The sequence below is a fragment of the Chiloscyllium plagiosum genome, chromosome 2 (assembly GCF_004010195.1).
Source record: "Chiloscyllium plagiosum isolate BGI_BamShark_2017 chromosome 2, ASM401019v2, whole genome shotgun sequence".
Lineage (NCBI taxonomy): Eukaryota > Metazoa > Chordata > Chondrichthyes > Orectolobiformes > Hemiscylliidae > Chiloscyllium > Chiloscyllium plagiosum.
Window position 1 is genome coordinate 119581886 of NC_057711.1, and position 27607 is coordinate 119609492.

Consider the following 27607-nt stretch of genomic DNA (forward strand, 5'->3'; position numbering starts at 1 on the left):
CGGCTCCACACTAAGGCCGCCTTGCTGATTTTTGAGGGGCCCTATTCTCTCCCTAGTTAACCTTTTTCTCCTTAATGTATTTGTAAAAACCCTTTGGATTCTCCTTAACTCTATTTGCCAAAGCTATCTCATGTCCCCTTTTTACCCTTCTGATTCCCCTCTTAAGTATACTCCTACTTCCTTTATACTCTTATGAGGATTCACTCGATTTCCCCTGTCTACACCTGACACATGCTTCCTTTTTTTTCTTAACCAAACCTTCAATTTCTCCAGTCATCTGGCATTCCCTACGCCTACCAGCCTTTCCTTTCACCCTAAAAGGAATATCATGTCTCTGGACTCTCGTTATCTCATTTATGAAGGCTTCCCATTTTCCAGCCGTCCCTTTACCTATGAATATCTGCACCCAATCAGCTTTTGAAAGTTCTTGCCAAATACCGTCAAAATTAGCCTTCCTCCGATTTAGAATTTCAACTGTTAGATCTGGTCTATCCTTTTCCATCACTATTTTGAAACTAATAGAATTTTGGTTGCTGGCCCCACTGACACCTCAGTCACCTGCCCTGCCTTATTTCGCAAGAATAGGTTAAGTTTTGCACCTTCTCTAGTAGTACATCCACATACTGAATCAGAAAATTTCCACATACACTATTAACAAACTCCTTCCAGGTGAAATAGAGGTTCACCTGCCCCTCCTCCAACCTGGTATCTGGTGCTCCCGATGTGGTCTTCTCTACATCGGTGATACTAAGAGTAAACTCAGGGCATATTTTGCCAAGCACCTCAGCTGGGTCCACAGGGGCTGACCTAATCGCCCAGTCACTGCCCAATTTAATTCCCCCTCCCACTCCCTTTCTGACATGACCATCCTTTGCCTCCTCCAGTCCCACAGATAATCAGACTGCAAATTGGAGGAGCAACATCTCATCTTCTGCCTGGGCAGCCTTAAGCCTGAACAACACCACATTGAGTTTTCCAATTTTAAATAGCCCCACTTCCCATCCCTGACTCCCTTTTCCACCCCTTCCCTCTCCCTTCCATTCATCTGACCAAGCCTTCCTTCCAGCTATCAGCCAGATTTATTCCTCCCATCGACCAACAGGTCATACCCTCTACCTGTGCTCACCTATCCGTACCTCACCATTCCACCCCTCTGCACACCTAAAACCCTCCCGCATTCACACCCCTCACAACGTTATCTGCAGCTCCCCTTACACCCACCCCAGTCCTGAAGAAGGGTTACATCCAAAATGCTGACTTCTTCACCTCCTGGGTTGCTGTATTCCTCCAGCCTCCTGTTTGTCTACCTTGAGAAATTTTATCAAATACTTTGAGAAAACTTGTTTAAACCGATTATATTTCTTTTATCCACACAATCATGCATCTTTTGGAGAACTCTTGGATTTGTCAGCATACTTTTTCTTTGTCAAATCTTGTGGGTTATTCTGTATTGGCAAGAGAACTTTTCTTAAGTAATCAGTAACTTGATTTTGAAAAACTGTCAAAAAATCTTTCACATAACTAATATTGGAATAACTTGTTTCATTGTTAATCCTCTCCTTTCTTTAATTCCACTTTTACGCTTGTGATCTAATTTTAAAAAGAACTTTTAAAAATGCTGACCAGAATTCCTACCATATCCTTTTCTTATGGTACACGCTAACAGGGTCTGCTGACTTAGCCACCTTGAGTTCTACTAATTTTTCAGAAGTGATTTATTTTACATGGCAATACCTACAACTTTTCCATAACCTCTTCATAGACTCACATCCTCTCTTTCAGTTTCATTTGTGAAAACTGATTTAAAAATGTTTAATTACACAATGATCTGAGTACTTTTAGCTCCTTTATTAGCAATATTATACTTAAAAAAAGACACAATTTACCATTTCCTTTCGTGTCTTTCTAACTTCCATTTTTAATTGCGTATTAGACTTTATGATTCCCATGAGTTCTTGGCCATATGTTTTATCAGAGGACAACATTATAAGCTCAAGTTTAATTTGAAACATCTATTCATGAAAGATGTTATTGAGAAGAATTAAAACAGAGAATTTGAAAAATATTTCAAGTGTTTCCAGTGGATGTTTACATGGGAAACATAAGCTTGCTTTGTACAGCTAAAAATGGGAATTTTACAGACTGCACTTCTTGATGAGTATATCTTCTGCATCTGTTATTTCACAATTACATACAGTTTATAGTGGACGAGATTTTTATATAATGTTATCTTAGATCTGTATCGTGAGCAATTTGAAATTATAGTAAGTGTGGTATTAATTTGCTTTAAAAGATGCTGTCAGTATTTAACAGTTGGTGTACATTTCAGTCAACTACAAACATGAAATTTTAAGAAGTTGTTCAGTCCCATGTAAATATTTAATAGTTTTTACATTAACTCCAGTCCTATGTAGTATATTTACAGTACAAAATAACACAGCAAAGTGAAAATTACTAACATTATACAGTGAGTATTAAAACGCCACAGTTATGTTCCTAAACTGTTGTGGCCACAATTGGCTTTGTGCATAATAGCTACACTGGGGTATTCTATTAATCATTGAACAGGAATTGGGAGTCCTTTTCAGAACCTAGCAATATTAATTGTAAACAAATTGTGTTTAATCATCAGCAGGTGGTGTGCATTAATGGAAGGTTTACTCGTGCTCCCCTAAATAAGAACAACCTGAAACTGCAATATGAATTTGGAAGTGCATATTTGCAATATGCCTAACTGTAAATAAATGCTTATAAAAATATATGAATGCAGACAGTAGCTCTATCTCTTATTGGCCATCTTTCTGGACTAGAACAAATAATGTTGATGTCTACTATTGCTTAAAGACAAAATAAAATCTAGGAGGTTCTGAAAAGGACTCCCAATTCCTGTTCAATGATTAATAAAATACCCCAGTGTAGCTATTATGCACAAAGCTAATTGTGGCCACAACAGTTTAAGAACATAACTGTGGCGTTTTAATACTCACTGTATAATGTTAGTAATTTTCACTTTGCTGTGTTATTTTGTACTGTAAATATACTAAATAGGACTGGAGTTAATGTAAAATGTGACCAAAAATGCACATCCGTTAATTGACCTTTTAAATACCTCTTTTTTTTTGTTGTTCATTTGTGGGACTGGCTGGCCAGCACTGATAGCCCATCCCTGTTTGCCCTTGAGAAGGTGGTGGTGAGCAGCCTTCTTGAATCACTGCAGTCCACTTACTATGAGTTGACCACAATGTTAGTAGAGAGGGAGTGCCAAAACTTTGACCCAATGACTGTGAACGAACGGCGGTATATTTCCAAGTCAAGGTGGTGAGTGGCTTGGAGGGGAACTTGGAGGTGGTATTCCCGAATACCTGCTGCCCTTGTCCTTCTAGGTAGGACATGGTTGTGGGTTTGGAAGGTGCTGTCTTTATTTACCGGTGAAGCAGCCAATATTCCTTATCTCGAGTTCCTGACTTGATATTGCTTTGGTGTGATGGCTGACGACGAAGAGTCAATGTGTATAAGTGACTCACCTCATTACAGTAGGGATCTTGACTTTGGACTGTCCTGGGAACAAAGCTGGAGTAGATAAATCCAAAATTTAAAGAAAACTTTCATATTTGTTAAAATGGTAGACAGAGGAGCCTTGAGATTTGCAGTTTTAGATAACTATGGATTAAGATGTCGTTATTTACGTTGTGCACTTTGATGCAACAGAGATGGAGAAGAAGCATCTACTTCAATTCCTACCTCATCTAGTTTCTTCTCGTGAATAAGGAATACTAGTGTCAATGAGGAAAAGGTGAGATACAATGAATTACATTGAAAATTATTTTAATGACAGGAAATGAAAGGTAAAAATGCTTCTTGTCCGAGCTGTTGCCAGACCACTAATGGTTTGCTTAATGATTAAGTCCTTTAACTCTGTAATTTTCACAATTCTGTGCAAGCACGTTGCAGCAAATGAAGCTTTAGTGGATTTTGTAGTCAGAATAACAGCAAAACAGACAATTGCATAGGATTATGACATGAGCATAAGTTATTGAGTGCAATTCAAAAGATTGTGATTTAAATGTAGAACAGAAATTTTGTGGTAATTTGGAGGGGGACGAAAGGAGGTTTACAAGAATAATCTGAGGGATGAAGGGCTAATCATATGAGGAGTGATTGAGGACTCTGGGTCTGTAATTGATGGAGTTTAGAAGGATGAGGAGGAAATCTGATTGAAACTTACAGAATACTGACATGCTTAGATAGAATGGATGTGGAGAAGATGTTTCCACTAGTAGGAGAGACTAGGACCTGAAGGCACAGCCTCAGAGAGAAGGGATGACCCTTTGAGAAGTGAGATGAGAATTTCTTCAGCCAGGGTGGTGAATCTGTGCATCTCATGGCTGCAGAAGGTTGTGAAGTCATTGAGTGTATTTAAGACAGAGATAGATAGGTTCATGATTGGTAAGGAGATCAAGAGTTACAGTACGAAGGCAGGAGAATAGGGTTGAGAAACAGATCAGCATTTATTAAATGGCAGAGCAGACTCAATGGGCCGAATGGCCTAATTCTGCTCCTATGTCTTATGGTCTGCCGAAATGTGCATTGGAAGAAAGAATATGATAATTTTGTACATTTACTTTCAGCAGAATTTTTCATAGTAAACGGTCTATTCCTGGAACAGTTAACGCCAACATTTATTACAGAAAACATGTCACTACAACATTTTACTGTCAAAGACACCTAGATATTGGAGTTCAGACCAGTTCAGAATGATATCTCTCATACAAATAAATATAGTCATTCAGGCTACATGGAAGTCATGTCTCCAATATACATTAAAATAAATTTTGTGATGCATATTTCTTAAAATGTTCATTTTTACATCACTTTCAAAAAGTCATTGTGTGCATGAAAAGAAAACTATATTCAATTTCTGATGCTTTCTCATTTATGCCACTGATTTTTATATTTTCAATAATTCTCAGTGTCACTAATATAAAAGTAAGAACAAATTACTGCAGATGCTGGAATCTGTATTGAAAACAACAAATGCTGGAGATTACAGCAGGTCAAACAGTATCCATGGAGAGAGAGCAAGCTAATGTTTAGAGTCTAGATGACTCTTCCTCAGGACTGAAGCTTGCTCTTTCTCTATGGATACTGTGATCTCCAGCATGTATTGTTTTCACTAATATGGAAGATTTGGTAGAAAAAAATATAATTGGGGGGAGTGGGGAGGAGGGTAAAATAAAAACCTAAATGCAGTTCAAAGTTTGTGCAAAGATTTGTAGCTCGGGTGCTCATTGTTGTTCTGTTCGCCGAGCTGGGAAATTGTGTTGCAGACATTTCATCCCCTGTCGAGGTGACATCCTCAGTGCTTGGGAGCCTCCTGTGATCTTTTCTCCGGCATTTATAGTGGTTTGAATTTGCCGCTTCCGGTTGTCAGTTCCAGCTGTCCGCTGCAGTGGCCGGTATATTGGGTCCAGGTCGATGTGCTTGTTGATTGAATCAGTGGATGAGTGCCATGCCTCTAGGAATTCCCTGGCTGTTCTCTGTTTGGCTTGTTCTATAATAGTAGTGTTGTCCCAGTCAAACTCATGTTGCTTGTCATCTGCGTGTGTGGCTACTAAGGATAGCTGGTCGAGTCGTTTCGTGGCTATTTGGTGTTCATGGATTCGGATCGTTAGCTGTCTTCCTGTTTGTCCTATGTAATGTTTTGTGCAGTCCTTGCATGGGATTTTGTATACGACGTACTACCATACATCAAAAACATTTCTGAACTGACAGCCAGACTACTGCGACCACTAGGACTCATAACAGCACACAAACCAACAGCCACTCTCAGACAACAATTCACCAGGACAAAGGACCCAATGCCCAGCATGAGCAAAACCAACGTAGTATACAAACTCCCATGCAAGGACTGCACAAAACATTACATAGGACAAACAGGAAGACAGCTAACAATCCGCATCCATGAACACCAACTAGCTACGAAACAACATGACCAGCTATCCTTAGTAGGCATACACTCAGATGACAAGCAACATGAGTTTGACTGGGACAACACTACTATTATAGGACAAGCCAAACAGAGAACAGCCAGGGAATTCCTCGAGGCATGGTACTCGTCCACAGACTCAATCAACAAGCACATCGACCTGGACCCAATATACCGGCCACTACAGCGGACAGCTGGAACTGACATCCGGAAGCGGCAAATTCAAACCACTATAAATGCCGGAGAAAAGATCACAGAAGCACTTCACAGGAGGCTCCCAAGCACTGAGGATGTCACCTAGACAGGGGACGAAACGTCTGCAACACAATTTCCCAGCTCGGCGAACAGAACCACAACAACACCTAAATGCAGTAGTCAAGTATGTACCTCTGAATTTGACATGGTGGTAAATTATGCTCTCTGCTGTTATGTTAAATGCACCAAACAAAGTCCAATTGCTTTTGAAGGTATGATTAGGATAAGGAACACATGGGCATACCATATTGTGGTTAATTAATAGAGATAGTGCAGTGCAATGTTTGAATCAGACCTTATCTAGGGAATGATATATATCATGGAGATCCAAAAAAACAGAAGTGTTTGAAGACTTCAGAAAGTGAAGTGTGTATAAATCTCAATAATTATGTAAGCTGACATCTCTCAATTCTATGTCCCATTCTCAAATGACTTCCTCTTCGTTATCCTTCCAGCAATTGAGCATCTCTTCAGTGCACATTTTCCCAGCATTTCATTTTTGTTTTTTTCATATACATTTTTGGTTACTGTTTATTTACATGGTCAAAAAATAAACACACTGCTGGGATTATTTGGTCTTTTAATTTTGAATTTAAGAGTCTTTCTACATGTTAATCTAAGGACATTTTTTAAAATCAAAATTAACAGCTGCATTGTATTTACTGCAAACATATTTAATGGTCATAGTTGAGTGACCATGCTAAATGCATTAGTAGATGTATTAATTGTAGAAGTATGAAATCCAAAATAATACTATTCTTTTCAGCTCGTAAAGTATGAACTTTGATGAAAATCATAATTCAGTTAGTAAACGTTGCCATTTAAATTGGTGAAATCTTATTTTTTTTCACAAAGGGTCAGGAGCAAACGTTTGTTGGGCTGCAGAAGCGACTAAAGGAACTAGAAGCTGAGCGCAACAATCTCATGGAAGCACTGCGACGACAGAAAAATGAATTTGAATATAGTACTGACCGAGAGGAACGATCAAAAAGGGAACTGGAGGTAAATTGCTATCTCAGGTTATTGCATAATTGAATCCTTAGCTGTTCATGGGTCAACCACTGGGACTTTTTAAAAACTTTGTATTATGAATACGTTGTGGTTTGCACTATAATCCTTCTGCAACTGTACTATCTTTACAACTTTGACAATGAGATGTCTCTCTTCCTATCATGTGGAACTTACCAGGAATTCTGTTCTATCTGGAAGAGGAGGAATTGCAGCAGTAGGTTGAGAGATCCTGAGCAAGGGAAGGAGAGCTCTTGGCAGGCCTTGCCTTCCAAGAGTTTACATATCAGCAGTTCTTGGGAGCAATGCTTAAGAATGCTACACTTCTTCAAGGAGTCAATGCCAGAGTTATGTAGTCTTCTCAAGCCCATGCCCAAATTCCAAAGCTTTCACAGTGATTCTTAGGGTTGTTAGTCACTGCTTCTTTGAGCCTCTTCTTCCACACCCAGTGCTTCTAAGTTTCACTCCTACTTCTAAGATGATGCCATTTAGATCTGGATTCTCACTTTGAACGCAATTGTTTACAGAGGAACCTCAATTATCCAAACATTAATTATCTGAAAATCAGATTAACCAAATAGGATCTGTGAGAATTCCTATCGGAAAGATTTTGTGAAACTTAAGGGTTCAGAAAAGATTTCCAAGGATGTTGCTAGGGTTGGAGGATCTGAGCTACAGGGAGAGGCTGAACAGGCTGGGGCTGTTTTCCCTGGAGCGTTGGAGGCTGAGGGGTAACCTTATAGAGGTTTACAAAATTATGAGGGGCATGGGTAGGATAAATAGACAAAGTCTTTTCCCTGGGGTTGGGGAGTCCAGAACTAGAGGGCATAGGTTTAGGGTGAGAGGGGAAAGATATAAAAGAGACCTAAGGGTCAACTTTTTCATGCAGACAGTGGTACGTGTATGGAATGAGCTGCCAGAGGAAGTGGTCGAGGCTGGTACAATTGCAACATCTAAGAGGCATTTGGATGGGTATATGAATAGGAAGGGTTTGGAGGGATATGGGCCGGGTTCTGGCAGGTGGGACTAGATTGGATTGGGATATCTGGTTGGCATGGACGGGTTAGACCGAAGTGTCTGTTTCCATGCTGTACATCTCTATGACTCTATGACTCTGAGTGTTACTGACAATGGTGCGACAATTGCATCCTTTGTTTAAATGAGTAGTGAATTCGGATGACCTGCACTGAAGAAGATGTGCAAATGTTGCATCAAAGAGGCATTAATGACACTGGTGCAACAATCTCGGTCGGTCAATTATAAACAGTATTAAAATAAGTTTAACACATAAAAATGACTGACATGCTGGAGGATTTCAATGCATGACAAAACCAGTGGTGTCTTTATTCCTTCTGTGACTTTCCTCCGAGTACGTATCTGTTATAAGTGATTGAGTTTGTTGTACTTATCACGTCTGTAAAGAGTAAGCGGACAGCAGTGACAATTGAACAGAAAAGCAGATTTTACAGCGTCTGGATCGTGGTGAAAAGGCATCAAAGATTGCACAAGAGTACAATATTGGAACAGCAGGAAAGCAAGGCCGGCGACTGAGAAACTTAACAACCAAAGTGACGCTTCAAATGCATTAAAAATAAAATCCATGAAGCCAGCAAAAGAAGAGCAACTTGACCAAGCTGTATTTCTGTAGTTTTCACAGCGTGTGAAAAGGGGATACTCATATCTGGCCTGATGCTACTAGAAAGGGCTGCCAGTTTCCACGAATGACTCCATGCCAGTGAGGCCGATCACAGCATATCATTGGGCTGGTTACAGCGTTTTAAACATTGTCACGGCATTAGGCAACTCGGTGTTCTTGGAGAGCAGAACTCTGTGGATGACAGCACTGTGGAAGGATAGAGACAGAAACTACAATCCATCATCTGTGAAGGAAATTATAAACCTGAGCAATTTGTACAATGCTGATGAAAGCGGATTGTTTTGACATGCGCTGCTGGACAAAACACTTGTGTCCAGCACAGAAAAGCAGATGTCGGGACATAAGTGCAGAAGGATTGCATTACGATCTTCCCTTGTGTCAACGCCACTGGCGCTCATAAATTACCACTTGTCTGCATTGAGTGTTATGCTAATACACGTTGCTTCAAGAACTGTGACAAGAACTCATTTCCCATGAAGTCCAAATCCCAAGACGAGGCATGGATGACATATCCACTTTTTTCATCCTGGTTTCAGAAAGAATTTGTACCTGCCGTCAGATTACATTTAGCAAGCGTTGGACTCGAGCAACGTCCCCTTCTGCTTGTCTACAATGTGGGGTCACACACTATGGAAGACACCAAATTAAAATCACCAGGGAATTTCCTCAATCAGGGAATCATCGCAATATTGAACAAATATTATCGCCATAGCATATTGCGTGCCGTCCTCCGTGAAGACAGTGTAGCCAAAGGAGTGCAGGAAATTATGAAGGCATTCACAATCGAGGACACTTTGTTCGTGATTGCTGAATCTTGGGACTGCATCAAGCCATCGACAGTCATGGAATGGCTTGCATGTTGGTAGCTGTGACGGTGAAGAGGGACGCCTGTCCAGATAAAGGCTAACCACTGACGTCACCGAGAACTACAGACAGCTGAGATTGGGAGACATTATAGAGGCTGAGATTGATGGTTGGGTAAACTGTGACAGCAACATTGAAACAGAGACACTCAACGGCGATCAGATTATCAATGTAGTCACGGAAGAACAGCGGGAAAGTATCGACGCTGTGGATGGTAAGGAAAATCAGAAACCGACATCCCCATTAACAAAGCTATCGACAGTTTGCAACTTTTCATGGAGTGGTATGAAGCACAAGATGGAGTTGAGTTGATTAAGTTGATGCACCTTCGGTAAATGTTACTGTTTGCAAAACAAAAGAGACAGGAGCACCTAAAGCAACAGCAGCTGGATATTTTCTTTGAGGAAGAGATTGGTTATTATTTTGCAATATTTTTATTTACACAAAAAGTGCTTTGATTTGTAAACTATCATGCACTTTTAAGTGGTATCCAGTGTTTGTACAAATTTTTGCGATTGAATGAAAAACTCTGTAAACATGTGTTTTAATGCAGTTATGCTCAGTATGGCTTCCTTTGTTTAAGGTCAAATCGATTATCCAAATAATCAGTTATCCGAACGAAAAACTGCCCTCCCATCGCCTTTGTATTTGATTTTGTGCATTAGTCATTTTAAATGTCTTGAGTAGATCATTGCCCCTATTGAATTTGAAAATTCTGACTAACTCCTGAAGGCTGATGCATCTTTCTTGAGGTTGACATCTGAAATTGCCTGCAGTATGTTCACAAGGGGTTTGGCCAAAGCTCTAGACAACTGAAGCATAACTTCCTTCCATTTGCATTCCAGCTGCTTTGAATGGGAATTATATGTAAATCTGTCGGTAAATGTGCAATGGTTTTTGATGATTTGTGAAATTGCACATCCAAATCCTTTTGCACTTTCACAGCTTTTTGTCTTTCAGACTTAAAAAACAAATTCTGAGCTTTCTTTCTTGGATTCAAAGTGAATTATCTCCGATTAATCGACATTGGAATAGATAGAGTGCACTTACTTAATCTAAGTAATTTTGATGGGCGTTCCAAGGAAGAGTAATACAATTGGAAATGCCAACTTTTTTTCTCTCTCCATAGATGTTGGCAGATCAACAGAGTTTCTCCAGCACTTCATTATTATTTCAGACTTCCAACATCTGCAGTATTTTACTTTTATTTGGGTACTTAATCTAAGTCCCTTTATGAATTCCTACCCCTATCAACATTGCTAATGTTTTCCTACTACATTCCTAAACCTTTTGAGATAAAAGGCAGCATTCCGTTAGCTCATTTGAATTTATTTGTACCTGTGCACTTTTTGTGATGTGTGTACAGCAACACACAACTCCTTTGCTGCTTCACAGCTTTTGATTTTTCAGGAAAAAGGAAATATTCTACTTTGTCAGATCGAAACTGAATGCTCTCCTACTTCCACACAATAAACGCAGTATGTCGTAGTAATGCAAAACTCTCTTCCATGCTGAAAAAATAGAAGAAAGGATTCAAACTATATCCTTTACTAATTTGCTAAAAGCTTAAAGCAAATGAGTAACTATACAAAACTCTCAATCACAGCAACTCGAAAGAATGATCTGTTATTTCATCATATTTCTCAATTACTTTGAATGGACTGTCCGCTAATCTGTTAAGATAAGTATGGAGTTATACAGCACAGGAACAGACCCTTTGGTTCAAATTGTCTGCGCCAACCAGTTATCCTGAACTCGTCTTGTCCCATTTACCAGCATTGGGACCATATCCCTCTAAACCCTTTGTACTCATGTACCCAACCAGATGCCTTTAAGTGATGTTATTGTATCTGCTTCCAACACTTCCTTTGACAGCTCATTCCATACAGACACCACCCGCTGCCTGAAAAAGTTGCCTCTCAGGTCCCTTTCAAATCTTTCCCTTCTCATCTTAAGCCTATGCTGTTTAACTTTGGACTCCCCTACCCTTGGAAATATTCATTGGTTATTCACTCTATCCATGTCGCTCATGATTTTATAAACCTCACCAAGGTCTATAATATCTGTTGCTATTGGTTGTGTTCTTGGTTGATAACATGGATAAATATCTGAAATTTGGATAACATGGACCAATGTTGGTGAGGCAATTAGGAATAGTTAAGAGTCTCACTATCCAATATAAAATATTAAAGGATATTGAGAGAGAGAAATTGTGACCTGGAACCAGAGTCGGCATTAATAACCTGAAAAATTTGCAAAACTTTTGGAAAGACTGCAAGTAGTAAAACTTCATGTCAGCAGATGGAACAAAATGTTACTGCAGATAACAGATTGGACCAATGTCAATGGCTAGACAATGGACGTGAGATCACAGTCTTGCAGTGCCAAGGGCACACGTAGTTGACTATGAAGGCTAAACTAAATGCAGAGGAACCTCAATTATCCGGCATTCGATTAACTGAATTTTGGATTGTCTGAACAAGATCGCAAGGTCCCGATGCAAGGCTAACTATGTTATGTGGCATTCGATTAACCAAACAAAACTCCCCACCTGAGACCTTTGGATAATCGAGGTTCCTCTGTATTCAGTGTTCTCAATTTGGACAAGTCATTATTTGCATTTGCAAGTTGAACATTATTTCTAAGGCCAGAAAAAAACAAGAACTGCTTTTTGTGAGAGACATGTCATTTTTCTTTTTATAATTAGCTTTCAATTTATCATTGATTACATCATTGACCTAGGTCCAAGAAAGTAGAAAGTGAGGACTGCAGATGCTGGAGTCAAATGGTAGCCATCATGGGCACAACATGCTGTTACCAATAGTAATTGAATAAAGAACCATTCAATTTATTTTTGTAATGTGTCTGAAGGACATATTTAACTGGGATGCCAAACAAAACCTCCAAACAAAATACTGTTGTTTCTGGCAACCACAAATGTAAATAGAATGCTGGAAATGCTCAGTAAGTTAGGTTGCATCTTCAGAGAGAGACACAGTCAGCGTTGTAGGTTTGTGATACCCCAGAATAGAAAATGTTATAACCAGTTTTAATCAAGCACGAGTGTCCAGAATCTGGGTTCTTGTCATACAATAGTATGTGTCCCTACGTCTGAGCCAGAAGACTCAGGCCAAAGTACCCCTTGTTCTAGAGGTATTTCACACCATGTCTGAATAGGTTGATTTAAAAAGTATGGATCAACTAGAACGCTGGTGATTGACTGAAGGCGAGAGTAATGAAATATGAGAGGAGAAATGGAAAGCATTTATAGTGGGCAAGGTAAAATAAACAAACAGAATCCCATTTGAGGGGAGAGTGGAACATCCCCAAGGTGGGCATTTCTGCAAGTACTTCATTCACCTTCATTGCTTTTTGTTTTCATTCTCATATTTGCATTTAATATCTACAGCCTATTAAAGACCGGTTGGTTTTGATCCTCACCCATCACCCCCTCACCCTGTTTACTGTCCTCTGTACTTAAAACCTGTAACATTACTAACCCCAATTTTGATTAAAAGTCATCAATGTTTCTCTTGACAGCTGTTCCCAGACCTGATGAATATTTCTAGCCTCTCAATTTATATTCAAAAAAGAACCATTTGGAATAGTGACATTAAATTTTAACACTTGCCACATGTACAGGAAGTGATAGGTTGTGATAACATATCTAATAGTTTATTCTGTGCAATTCTTTTGTTTATTTTTGTGTGCTATAGTCTTGGAAAGGTAATCTGCTATCAAGTTTTGTTTAGAACTGACCACTAAATCTGGAAGCATTTATTCCTATCTTGTAGAGCAGTGCATCTTGCTACATTGATTTGTATGAAAGTAACAGCTACAAAAAGTGGAATTTTAAGTTTTTCTTTAATTAGTTACTTTTGGTTTTTGATATCCTGGGGGTTTTATTACACTGGGACTAAAGGCAATTAATTTATCTCTGTGTACTAATTGCCTGCAAACTATAGAATTAGTAAATCTGATAGTTTCTTGGTTTTTAAGGTCGCACAGCAAAGAGTGAACACATTAGAAGAAAACATTGAGGCAGAAAGGGCTGCACATCTGGAATCAAAATTTAACTCTGAAATTATTCAGGTAAAGCTAAACTATCCCTCTCAAGTTTAAGATGTTGGATAAACTTGCAAATTATTCATGCCGCAGGTACAAATCTCTTCATTAAAAAATCTTTTTGATTGCTTTGATGCAAGAATCGTATGAGATTTAAAACAAAAGCTTCTGCACAATATTTTTGAGTATTTTGTTGATGTTTGAGGTGAAAATTCATATAAGGCCAAAGTTTTGCTCAGAACTGTTCGGTAAAACGCACCACAGTCTTTCATTTGTTTTGGAATGTAAGAGTATTTGACTTAATACCCTCATAAGGATCACAGTATGTTGGTTTTAAATAAGTTATCTCATCTGCTTAAGAAGAAGAGGTACATTTAGGAGTACTCAAAATTGTAGATTTTCGAATGTACCAACATCTGTTGCAGGTAATCTTCCATGTTTGACAGATTGTCCTCGCTCAGGGTGATGGAGTAGGGAAATACATTAGGGTCCCATGGAATCAGTTGACTCTAAGCACTTACCCTGTATGTACACACACCTGTGAGAAATATCTGATATAGTGTCATAGAGATGTACAGCATGGAAACAGACCCGTCGGTCCAACCCGTCCATGCCAACCAGCTATCCCAACCCAATCTAGTCCCACCAGCCAGCACCCGGTCCATATCCATCCAAACCCTTCCCATTCATATACCCATCCAAATGCCTCTTAAATGTTGCAATTGTACCAGTCTCCACCACTTCCTCTGGCAGCTCATTCCATACACATACCAAACTCTTTCAAGTTTCACAACATCTTTCCGATAGGAAGGAGACCAGAATTGCATGCAGTATTCCACAATGGCCTAACCAATGTCCTGTACAGGCGCAACATGATCTCCCAACTCCTGTACCCAATACTCTGACCAATAAAGGAAAGCATACCAAATGCCTTCTTCACTATCCTATCTACATGTGACTAAACTTTCAAGGAACTCTGAACCTGCACTCTAAGGTCTCTTTGTTCAGCAACACTCCTGAGGATCTTACCATTAGGTGTATAAGTGCTGCTAAGATTTGCTTTCCCAAAATGCAGCACCTCGCATTTATCTGAATTAAACTCCATCTGCCACTCCTCAGCCCATTGGCCCATCTGGTCAAGATCTTGTTGTAATATGAGGTAACCCTCTTCGCTGTCCTCTACACCTCCAATTTTGGTGTCATCTGCAAACTTACTAACTGTATCTCTAATGCTCACATCCAAATCATTTATGTAAATAACAAAAAGTAGAGGACCCAGCACCGATCCTTGTGGCACTCCACTGGTGTTGAAAAATGTGATGCTGGAAAAACACAGGCAGGCCAGGAAGCATCCGAGGAGCAGGAGAATCGACATTTCGGGCATAAGCCCTTCTTCAGGAACCGTCTGTGTTGAGTCAGTCGCCCGAGATAGAAATGGAGAGGTCTAGGAAGGGGAGGGAGGAGTCTGAGACAGTCCAGGTAAGTTTGAGGTTGGGTTGGAAGGTGTTAGTAATGTGGATGAACTGTTCAACCTCATCGTGGGAGCACAAGGTAGCGCCAATACAATCATTGATGCAGCAGAGGAAAAGGTGGGGGGTGGTGCCAGTGTAGCTGCGGAAGATGGACTGTTCCACATATCCGACGAAGAGGCAGGCATAGCTGGGGCCCATGTGGGTGCCCATTGGTTTGGAGGAAGTGGGAGGATTGGAAGGAGAAGTTGTTAAGAGTGAGGACCAGTTCAGTCAGTTGAAGGAGGGTGTCAGTGGAAGGGTACTGGTTGGGTCGGCAGGAGAGGAAGAAGCGGAGGGCTTGGAGGCCTTCGTAATGGCGGATGGAAGTGTATAGGGACTGGATGTTTATCGTGAAGATTAGGCGTTGGGGGCCGGGGAAGCGAAAATCATGGAGGAGGTGGAGGGCGTTGGTGGTGTCCCAAACATAGGTGGGGAGTTCTTGGACTAAGGGGGACAGGACAGTGTTGAGGTATGCAGAGATGAGTTCGATGGGGCAGGAGCAGGCTGAGACAATGGGTCGGCCGGGGCAGTCAGGTTTGTGGATTTTGGGCAGGAGGTAGAAACGGGCGGTGCGGGTTGTGGGACTATGAGGTTGGAGGCGGTGGATGGGAGATCTCCTGAGATGATGAGGTTATGGATGGTCTGGGAGATGATGGTTTGGTGGTGGGAGGTGGGGTCAAGGGGGAAGTAGGAGGAGGTGTCCGCGAGTTGGCGTCTAGCTTCAGCTGTGTAAAGATCGGTGCAGTAAACTACCACTGCGCCTCCCTTGTCTGCCAGTTTGATGGTGAGGTTGGGGTTGGAGCGGGGAGAGTGGAGGGCTGCGTGTTGTGAGGGTGAGAGGTTGGAGTGAGTGAGAGGGGTGGACAGGTTGAGGTGGTCAGTGTCGCGGCGGCAGTTGGATATGAAGATATCAAGGACGGGTAAGAGGCCAACACGGGGTGTCCAGGTGGATGGGGTGTGTTGGAGGCGGGAGAAGGGTCGTCAGAAGGTGGGCGAGAGTCCTGGTTGAAGAAGTAGGCGTGGAGGCGAAAGTGGAGGAAGAATTGCTCGATGTCTAGCCGTGTGTTGAACTCATTGATCCGGGAGCATAGGGGGATGAAGGTGAGGCCTCTGCTGAGGACTGATCATTCCGGAGATCGACGTGGGGGCGGAGATCGACGTGGGGGCGGAGATCGACGTGGGGGCGCAGATCGATGTGGGGGCGGAGATCAACGTGGGAGTGGCGTAGTGTGCGGTGTGGTCCTTGAGCAGGTGAGTGACGTCACTGGGGGAGGAAGTGGCTGTGGCGACAGCAGCTCCAGGGGCGGAAGTGGCACGCCGGGCAGAAACGGCGCTGGTCCCGGTAGTCGTGGATCCTGCGGCGCCCGTGTATCTGTCGGCGATGGTCTTCCTGGCGATCGTGGAGGCGGTTGTCTGGGCGGCGATCGCAGAGGCTGCATGATCGGTGGTGGCTGTTATCCATGCGGCAGTGGGGGCAGAAGTGACGTCACCTTTCGCCGCGGCGGTGGTGGCTGCAGCGGCCGTGTGGGCAATGGCGCCCGAGCAGTTCTGGAGGTTGTGAGAAGGTTCAGGAACGGTCAAGGAATCTGGAGTGTGGGGGTGAGTACATGAAAGTTTTTTGTACTTACTTTCTTTGATGTTCGATATGGCTAGGAAAAAAGGTTTGTTCAGTGTATGAATTCTTCTGAGGATGAAGAACAGCAAAGGTCCTTTGCAGGTCTGGGAGAGTGTTGTCCTGAGTTGGGGCAGGGCTGACTGCAGGGAGTGTAGGTAGCGGCACATGGCTGCGAGCGTGGAGCGGAGGATCTGGAGAGAGGTCTGTTGCTGGAGGCTTCGGATTTGTTGCAGGTACTCGTTGTCCTTGTTGGATCCAAATTGTGTTGGTCTGAATGTAGTCCGGAGTCCATGCGGGGTCAGTCGGTTCCGTAGGCAGGTGCTGAGGAATGAGATGTGGCTGTGATAGCGAGTCTGTTTCAGGGCGTGGCTGACGAGCTTCAGGGCAGAGGAGATGATCTGGGGGGTGCAGTGAGAGAGGGACTCACTGAGATCCTTGTAGAGGGAGGAGGAGAGCTTTTTCAAGGTAGGCCTCCTTGCAAGAGGATTCACAGTAGGTTAAGATGAACTAGGAGAAAGTGAGACTGCAGATGCTGGAGACCAGAGTTGAAAAATGTGATGCTGGAAAAACACAGCAGGCCAGGCAGCATCCAAGGAGCAGGAGAATCGACGTTTTGGGCATAAGCTCTTCTTCAGGAACTCCACTCCACTGGTCACAGGCCTCCAGTCTGAAAAACAACCCTCCACCACCACCTTTGTCTTCTACCTTTGAGCTAGTTCTGTATCCAAATGGCTAGTTCTCCCTTTAATCCGTGAGATCTAACCTTGCTAATCAGTCTCCCATGGGGAACCTTGTCGAACGACTTTCTGAAGTCCATATAGATTGCATCTACTGCTCTGCCCTCATCAATCCTCTTTGTTACTTCTTCAAAAAACTCAATCAAGTTTGTGAGACATGATTTCCCACGCACAAAACCGTGTTGACCATCCCTAATCAGTTTTTACCTTTCCAAATACATGTACATCCTGTCCCTCAGGATTCCCTCCAACAACTTGCCCACCACCGACATCAGGCTCGCTGGTCTATAGTTCCCTGGATTATCCTTACCACCCTTCTTAAACAGTGGCACCACGTTAGCCAACCTCCAGTCTTCCGGCACTTTACCTCTGACTACCGATGATACAAATATCTCAGCAAGAGATCCAGCAATCACTTCTCTAGCTTACAACAGAGTTCTAGGGTACACCTGATCACGTCCTGGGGATTTATCCACTTTTATGTGTTTCAAGACATCCAGCACTTCCTCCTGTAATATGGACATTTTGCAAGATGTCACCATCTATTTCCCTACAGTCTATATCGTCTATACCCTTTTTCACAGTAAATACTGATGCAAAATACTCATTTAGTATCTCCCCCATTTTCTGCGGCTGTACACAAAGGCCGCCTTGCTGATCTTTGAGGGGCCCTATTCTCTCCCGTTACCCTTTTCTCCTTAATGTATTTGTAAAAAATCTTTGGATTCTCCTTGATTCTATTTGGCAAAGCTATCTCATGTCCCCTTTTTTCCCTCCTGATTTCCCTCTTAAGTATACTCCTTCTGCCTTTATACTCTTCTAAGGATTCACTCAATCTATCCTGTCTATACCTGACATATGCTTCCTTCTTTTTCTTAACCAAACCCTCAATTTCTTTAGTCATCCAGCATTCCCTATACCTACCAGCCTTCCCTTTCACCCTGACAGGAATATACTTTCTCTGGATTCTTGTTATTTTGTTTTTGAAGGCTTCCCATTTTCCAGCCGTCCCTTTACCTGCAAACATCTGCTCCCAATCAGCTTTCGAAAGTTCTTGCCTAATACTGTCAAAATTGGCCTTTCTCCAATTTAGAACTTCAACTTTTAGATCTGGTCTATCCTTTTCAATCATTATTTTAAATCTGATAGAATTATGGTCGCTGGCCCCCAAAGTGCTCCCCACTGACACATTAGGTACCTGCCCTGCGCTATTTCCCAAGAGTAAGTCAAGTTTTGCACCTTCTCTAGTGGATACATCCACATACTGAATCAGAAAATTGTCTTGTACACACTTAACAAATTCCTCTCCATCTAAACCCTTAACACTCTGGCAGTCCCAGTCTATGCCCTTTTAGTTAAACTCCCCTACCAGAACCACCCTATTATTCTTACCGAGATCTCCGAGCAAGTTTGTTTCTCAATTTCCCTCTGACTATTAGGGGGTCAATAATACAATTCCAATAAAGTGTTCATTCCTTTCTTATTTCTCAGTTCCACCCAAATAACTTCCCTGGATGTATTTCCAGGAATATCCTCCCTCATCACAGCTGTAATGCTATTCTTTATCAAAAATGCCACTCCCCCTTCTCTCTTGGCTCCCTTTCTATCCTTCCTGTAGCATTTGTATCCTGGAACATAAGCTGCCAGTCCTGCCCATCCCTGAGCCATGTTTCTGCAATTCCTATGATATCCCAGTTCCATGTTCCTAACCATGAGTTCATCTGCCTTTCCTGTTCGGCCTCTTGCATTGAAATAAATGCAGTTTCATTTATTAGTCCTACCTTGTCCCTTCCTGCCCTGAGTGTTTGACTCGCTTCTGTTCTCAACTGTACCAGTCTTAGATTGATCTCCTTCCTCACTATCCCCCTGGGCCCCCCTCATTTTACTAGATTAAATCCTCCAGAGCAGCTCTAGCAAATCTCCCTGCCAGTATATTAGTCCCCTTCCAATTTAAGTGCAATCCGTCCTTCTTGTACAGGTCACTTCCACCCCAAAAGAGATTCCAACGATCCAAAAATGTGAATCCTCTCATACATCAGCTCCTCAGCCATGCATTCATCTGCTCTATCCTCCTATTTCTACCCTCACTAGCTCGTAGCACCAGGAGTAATCCAGATATTACTACTCTCAAGAGCCTCCTTTTTAAATTTCTGCCTAACTCTCTGTAATCTCCCTTCAGAATCTCAACCTTTTCCCTTCCTATGTAGTTGGTTCCAATGTGGACAATGACCTCTTGCTGGCCCCTCTCCCCTGTGAGAACATTCTGCACCTCTCTGAGACATCCTTGATCCTGGCACCAGGGAAGCAACACACCATTCTGCTTTTTTGCTGCTGGCCACAGAAACGTCTGTCTGTACCTCAAACTAGAGAATCCCCTAACACAATTGATCTCTTGGAACCTGATGTACCCCTCATTGCACTAGAGCCAGTCTCCATACCAGAAACCTGGCCGTTCATGCTACGTTCCCCTGAGAATCCATCACCCCCTACATTTTCCAAAACAACATGCCTGTTTGAAATGGGTATATCCACAAAAGACTCCTGCACTAGGTGCCTACCTCTCTCTTACCTTTCCAGGTGTTAACCCATCTATGTGACTGTATCTGAGACTTCCCCCCCCCCCTCCTATAACTGCTATCCACCACATTCTGTTGCGGTTGCAAGTTCGTCATTGCTTCTAACTGTCTGTCCAACCAATCCATTCGATCTGATAAGATTTGCAGCCAGCAGCATTTATAGCAGATATAATCCACAGAAACTCTCTTTAAACTCGCACATCTGACAAGAAATACATATCACTCTATTAAAGACCATTTTTGCTTCTTCACAGTCTACTGACCCAGAAAATAACACCGTCTTATTCCTCTACAAACACTGCCCCAGGTTAGGTTAATAGTTATGGTGTATATTTTAAGTTTAATCATGAGTCATATCCCCAAAAACACATAATTAAGAAAGAACTACTCTACTCACTACTGAGGATTCTCTGTAGGCCACACTTAAAACAACGATTAACTTATCTGATTCTGTGCTGTGAATTTCGCCCAACAGTTCTTCCCAGATCAGTTGTGAATTTCACTGTTTGATAATTTCCCCAGATGCACTCCGATGTCCAGCGATACAAGAATTCAAACATTAAAGGCAGTAACTTTGCAGGTTTTCTCTCTCTCTTTCTCTCCTGCAATGACCTCACAATGTGTTTCCTTTGTCTGTACTTCTCCCTTTTAAAACTGCGATTGTTTTGACTTTTTTTTCCCCCAAAGTTCCAAAACAATGCAACAGCATATGAAACAGTAATTGCTGCTCCTGCAATTATGAATTGAATGCAAAACATTTTCTTACCTTATGCACCGTAGGACTGCTGTCTTTCGAGCAAGGCAACTAGAAGTGGTTTAACCTGAAGGTTACCATGCTTTCAGGCGAGGGGAGAGGTTAAAGAGAGTTCTTCATGATGATGCAAGAATTGAACCTACACTTTTGGCATTATTCTGCATTGCACACCAGCCAACTGAACTAACTGACCCCCTTTTATTGGGCAGCACTATTATGTATAATGGAATGTTGCCACGTGTACTTTGAATGCTATCTGCGAGGGTGTAATAGAATTTGAATCACTTTTATATGTTGCTCAATTGTTAGTGGGTTAGCTCTTGTGACTTGACCCTCATTTCTTACTCTTGTAATGTGCACCATAATGATTCTTGCTCTACATTACATCTGTTGTGGCATGTTGCATAAAAAGATCTCCACTTTGCATTTAATTAGTACAACACCTAACATAAGTTCATATATTTAATGAAGCAAAATTGAAAAGTCATATTGCAAAAATACTTCACCTAACAGTCTGCATGTTCAGTATTGGTGACAATAGTCCCTGTTAATAGATCATTTCTGTCTGTTGAAATGTTTGTAAAAGTGACTTCAGCTTCAAAAACAGCATGGCCAGACAAATCTTAGCACCTTTTATATTTATATTTACTTGATTATAATGTAATCTATTCTCAAACAACTTATTGTCAGGCAGCGTATGCGACAAATTTTAAATATATGATAGGATTGAAATCTATTTCAGCCAGCAGTGTAAAATGGGCTCCAACTGAACTGACATTGACTTGGAAAATATTGCCAAGATATTTAATTTCACACAGTGATATGTCTAAATTAGTCTCCAAAAGTTGTTGAACTATTGGCCTATGAACTTCAACAATAATAAGATTGGATGTGGTGGAAATTAACTGCTGAGTCGCTATCAGCCTGTTTTGCAAAGACTAGTTTTATTCCCTGTGTCTCTTTTACATTGGCAGTAAATATTCATCCATTATAAAGTCACTGAGAGTTAATTTTGTCAGTTTCTGAGGTAACAATTTATATAAATGATTATTTTCCATAATATGCAGAACACTGTTTCTTGCGATTACATTTTTGAATGGTGTGCATCAAAAACTGGTATTTCTGAAAGAACCTGTTACTGTTCGTACCTATGATTGTATCCTACATTTTGAATCATTTTTAATTTTTTTAATTGTTTCATAGTTGCGCATACGAGACCTAGAAAATATGTTGCAAGTGGAAAAGTCAAGTCATGCAGATGCAGCGTTAAATTTGGACTTGATTAAACAGCAATTCAGCGATATTGAACTCTCATATGAAAGGGAGAAATCAAAAGCTACAGAAATTACTAATCAATTACAGAAGTAAGAGTTTATATATTTATTCATCCACAGGACATTGGAATTGCTGGCTAGGCCTGCATTTTTTGTTACTCTTAATTGCTCAGAGGACATTTAAGAGTCAAGCATGTTGCTGTGAGTCTGGTGTCATTAGTGACCAGGACAGTATTGAATCAGATGGGTTTTGCGAAAACCGACGGTGGTTATACGGCTGCCATTAGGTCAGCTCTTTATTCCAGATTTTATTTTATAGAATTTAAATCTCATCATCTGTCACAGTGGGATTCAAAACCAAATCTCTTGGGCATAACCACATGTCAATACTCTATAATGTGAAAGTGCTGTGTTTTTTGGATTATGTTTTGAGTATGGTGTCAAATAATAAGGGACTCATTGCTAAATTACACAAGCTAACAATTTGGCTTGTTAAATTTGTTAAACTAACGAAGCATAGTTTTTGAAAGTTGCTCTTATTTTAAATTTACAAATTTTAACTAAACTTGCCATTTTCTCCTTAAGATTACAAAAAGAATTTACAGAATCAAAACAACAGTTGACAGCAGAAATTGAAGAAAAGAATAATGTGATTGCTGACCTTACAAAAATGCTTCAGGGCCATGAGGAAAGTTTTGAAAATCTTCAGGATGAGCTAAGAAAAGTAAGAATAAACTTGATAGAAAATGAAGCTGAAAACAGTATTCATGCTGAATACTATTTGACTGCAAGGTTACAACGGCTGCATTTATTTTAAGTACTGGAAAGATAGGAGTGGATGGTGCACTGTAATAATGCCTGTGGTCATCTGATATGTATGTTGCCACCTGTGAAGATTGTAATTGAGCTGAAGTTTGACTAGTATTGAGTGAACCCCATTAGTTCAAAGCTGCTTTTAAATTTGACTCTGGGTACTGTTTAGGAGTTTTATTTTTGAAGTTTAATTGTTTTCACACCACTTGCAGCTACTTTACTAAACCGCTACTATTTAGTATGGAAATGAAGCTTTATACTTTCATGAAACAGAAACAGAAAATGTTCGAATTTTGTTATGGGCCACACAGTTGTTATAGAGAAAGTGAAAATGTTTATATTTTGAATGTGGGTCCTCCTTCAAGCAGAACCATCAGAGGTGGATCAATATGTTGCAACCAACAAAGGAAGTGGGGAATATATAGTGAAAACATAGATGTGCTAATACTTGAAATAAATATGGAAAATGCTGGAGAAACTCTGGTGTGACAGCATCTGTGGAGAGTTAATTATGAGTCTTCTTTAGAATAAAATATACTTGAGGTTTGAGATAAACCTGTTGGACTGTAACCTAGTGTTGTGTGATTTTTAACTTCATGCATCCCAGCCCAACAGCGGCACCTCTGAATCATACTCTAGACTTGGTTAACTGAGCAGAAAGGGGTTGAAGTTGGGAATTAAGCATCAGGAATACTGATGATACTTTGTGGCCCAAAATGATCTGATAATGAATGGCTGATTCAGTTTTCCACCATGTCCATTCAAGTCTGCATCTGTGAAATTAACGGAATGGAGTGGAGAGCTGAGTGGATAACAGGCAGGTTGAGAGAAAGTAATAGCTTTACAGGAATTGAGGCATCGATAATGGAGATGAGCATGTAGTTCAGCAGGTCATGGCTGCAGAAATGCCGTAGTTCATGAATGGTCAAAGGCCAACTGGGGTTTTGAATGCAGAGTTTTGAACATGCAGTTGCAAGTACATTGTGACAGTGTTCTGTCTAGGACAGATATGGTTGGGATTGGGGAAATGGTAGAGAGGCCTCTATGTGGAGAATGATGAAAGGAATTGATTAGGTGGCTTATCTATGATTGATGTAATGGGAATAGTGAGACCATTTGAGGTAACTAGCTCAGGGACAGAAGCAAGGTGAGAGGGAGGGCAGTGATAGCAGTTTTGAATATGGCTTGGAACATTTATATGGAGGTAGTGATTGAAGAGAGCAGAAAATTCATTTGGAAAAGCAAGCACGATGAATTGAGATAGAAATTGAAATCACTGAGATTGAGGAATTCCTCATTGTGAAGATTGAGAGAGGAAAGCTGTGAACGTATCCTGGTGAGGATTTGTTAGACATGACTAGGGGCTGGGAGGGCATGAAGAGTGAGGATTTCAATTTAGGTAAAATTATGAAAATGTTATAACTTTTCAAAAAATGAGCAAATCTATCAAATTGCCTTCTATTCACAATGAAGTTTTGTTTTAAATTTGACTTTTTTAAGTATTAGAAATTTGCTGCAAAATTGACATCTGAGGCAATGCAAGCAATGGGGAACGCAAAGAGCCAAGAATTTACTGTATTTATAGTTGTATGATAATTAGCTTACTTTTGACCTTTAGGGACAGCTAACCTTGCTACAAGACTGTTTTTAATGTTAAAAATATTAGCTATGCCTTTTTTTTTGTTGATTCTTGGGTAACAAACATAATTATTTGCTGTAGAAGGTGAATGTCTGCGTCCCCCTACCAGGAACAGCTGTACTTCATCTTAGAACAGTCACAGAATTAACTGTAGCTTGCTCACATGTTCTGGTGAAAGTCTGAACAGAAACGTTAAAGGTCCAACTATTTTACCATTTAAGTGGTCTACATATTTTATATTAGTTTGATTTTATTTTAATGTGGTGGACATATATGGGTGTTGATCTGGAATTTTCACCTTTAACACTATTGGGAGATCTTTAACAAAAAAGTGAGCAGAATTGTACAGAATTGCTATGTCAATAAATAATTTGACACATAGAGTCATCATAATGGCTTTCTGAAACTTAAAAATGTTATCTGTTTTCTTGGTGAGATTTAAGTTTATATGTGGTTTTGAAACGTTATACCAAATCAATAGATTTCATTATCTTGCTTTAAGTGGAAGTAAATTTTGCTGTGGATATTTTCAGTAGCTGATGCATCATTTCAATGTTGAAGTTAAATGTCTATCCTGTTCCACATACTGTAATTAAAGATAAATGTATAGAGACATTTCTGGATGACATTTATGAAAAATTATTTGATATTTAAATTGTTATGCTGTTCAAATTTTATTTTCTAGATATATGTGCCTACACATTTATTTACTTAGCTTAACCAAGTGAGATCTTGGTACTTAGACAATTTATTAGTTGTTTCTAGTTGTAAATCCTTTCATAAATTGGCATCTTTGGTTGTGTTTTAACTTGTAAATATTACTTAATGTAGCTGTGTAAAAGCATTTATTTTTGTGGTAACATGTTAATTTCTTTCTAATAAGATCTGTCCTTAATTCTCTTACAAGGCAAGGAAACGGCAGGCTTTCCTGGAAGAAACATATGGGGGCAGCATGAGAGAGCTAGAACTCCTTTTGGGCAATTTTGCTGTGTCAGGCCTACGGACATCAGGTTAGTTGACTATATGAAATGACAGATGCAGCTGTCAGTGTTCCAAAAGCCACTGCATTGTGGGAATTCTGCAGATGCCGCTGTAATCCCTCTTCTCAACATGCACTGATCTGATGACAAGATAAGAGTGGTCCTCACAGCAGTACAGTGGCCAAGCAGGCTGAGAAAAGGTGACAGAATGTAGGCCTGATGCTGCTGAGCTGGAGCTTGATTTACAAGTGCCAGGGTCAACTTGACAGGCAGTAAAGAGTGAGCTTGCTGGCTTATTATTAGGGAACTGAGGCCCTCACAGATTTCTAAGTAAAATACCTGGAAAGGGACCAGATGTTTTTTATGTACCTCGAGCCAAAATACTGCAGCATCTTAAGCAACTTGGAACTGCCAATTCAGGAAGGTTATTTAGGACAACTATGAGGGTTGTTATCTTAACATTTAAAAAAAAGAGTAAATGCTCCATGTTGGGCATGTGAAAGAAATTCCACAGTAACATTTCCTTTCTGTACTGGTTAATGCAGAGGAACCTCGATTATTCAAAGGACACGGGCGGGTGGTATTTCATTCGGTTAATCGAATTCTGGATAATTGAATGCTGGATAACATAGTTTAGCTGAGCATCGGGCCCTTGCAATCTTGCCAGATAATCCAGTATTCAGATAATCGAATGCTGGATAGTTGAGGTTCCTCTGTATTTACATTTCAGTCAATAATTCATGGTTTAGTGCTTTTTCTTGGTCTAAGGATTCTGTGAAAGCCAACTATATTGCATTAGACCGACATTTTAAATAGTGACAGCTCATGGTTGGTTGTAGTGAGCATTTTTGCAGGGAAAAGCATACTTTTATTCCAGTCTCAGAGGAGACAATGGGAGGCCACTATAGTGAAGGAACATGCTATAATGAGAAACATTTCTGTCCCAGTCAAATTTGTGTTAATGCAATTATTAAATGAATGTTTCAGAAAAGGACTGTTGCTTTCATTAGCAAAATACCATTTCTATAGTATGCAATTAAAGTAAAAATATAAGCCATGGGTTCAACTTGAGGTGATTGAGTGACCTACTGATTGGGAGCTCCACTCTAATTACATCTCCGGGACTAGTTGCAGAAGTGTGATATTTTGTCATTTAACCTTGGCTCTTTGTGTTCCCCATTGCTTGCATTGCCTCAGATGTGAATTTAACATGAATTCTTCTTCAAGGAGGCCAGCCACCTGAAGGTGAAGCATAATATTAAACTGCAGACAACTTACAAAAATATAAAATCACACAACACCAGGTTATAGTCCAACAGGTTTAATTGGAAGCACACTAGCTTTCGGAGCGACGCTCCTTCATCAGGTGATTGTCATCAGGTGACAATCACCTGATGAAGGAGCGTCGCTCCGAAAGCTAGTGTGCTTCCAATTAAACCTGTTGGACTATAACCTGGTGTTGTGTGATTTTTAACTTTGTACACCCCAGTCCAATACCGGCATCTCCAAATCATTACAAAAATATAGTCTGTAGTAGATAATGTTAAAAGATGAATGTTCAAAGTTGATGATTTTAATCCATGAACAAATGTTTCTGGTGAGAACATAGAACGGTACAGCACAGGATCGGGCCCTTTGGCCCACAATGTTGTACTGAACATGATGCCAAATGAAACTCCACAAAATGGAGTGTTCTTAATATTATTATTTTTATTGGTGATTTTTAAAGATTGTGGGCTGAATTTTATATATTTTTGGCAAAGTCCAAGTTATATTGAGATTTTTTGGAGGGATTTCCATTGCAAGGCCCAGCAAGTTTTCTCGCTGTATCTTATCAAACTTGCCTCATTAACTACCTACTCCATCCCAAAAA

At 40.6% G+C, this 27607-nt stretch overlaps 1 protein-coding gene across 7 annotated transcripts in view; it reads left to right on the forward strand.

Annotated features, from left to right (window-relative positions):
• Window positions 1-27607, forward strand: part of LOC122563582 (coiled-coil domain-containing protein 171-like) — a 268787-nt gene that overhangs the window by 47170 nt on the left and 194010 nt on the right. For all 7 annotated transcript variants that reach the window (XM_043717497.1, XM_043717514.1, XM_043717527.1 and 4 more), the window contains exons 6-10: window positions 7097-7243; window positions 13770-13862; window positions 22232-22392; window positions 22888-23026; window positions 25662-25764. In XM_043717497.1, the coding sequence (XP_043573432.1) occupies window positions 7097-7243; window positions 13770-13862; window positions 22232-22392; window positions 22888-23026; window positions 25662-25764 (643 nt within the window). The remainder of the gene's footprint in view (window positions 1-7096; window positions 7244-13769; window positions 13863-22231; window positions 22393-22887; window positions 23027-25661; window positions 25765-27607) is intronic.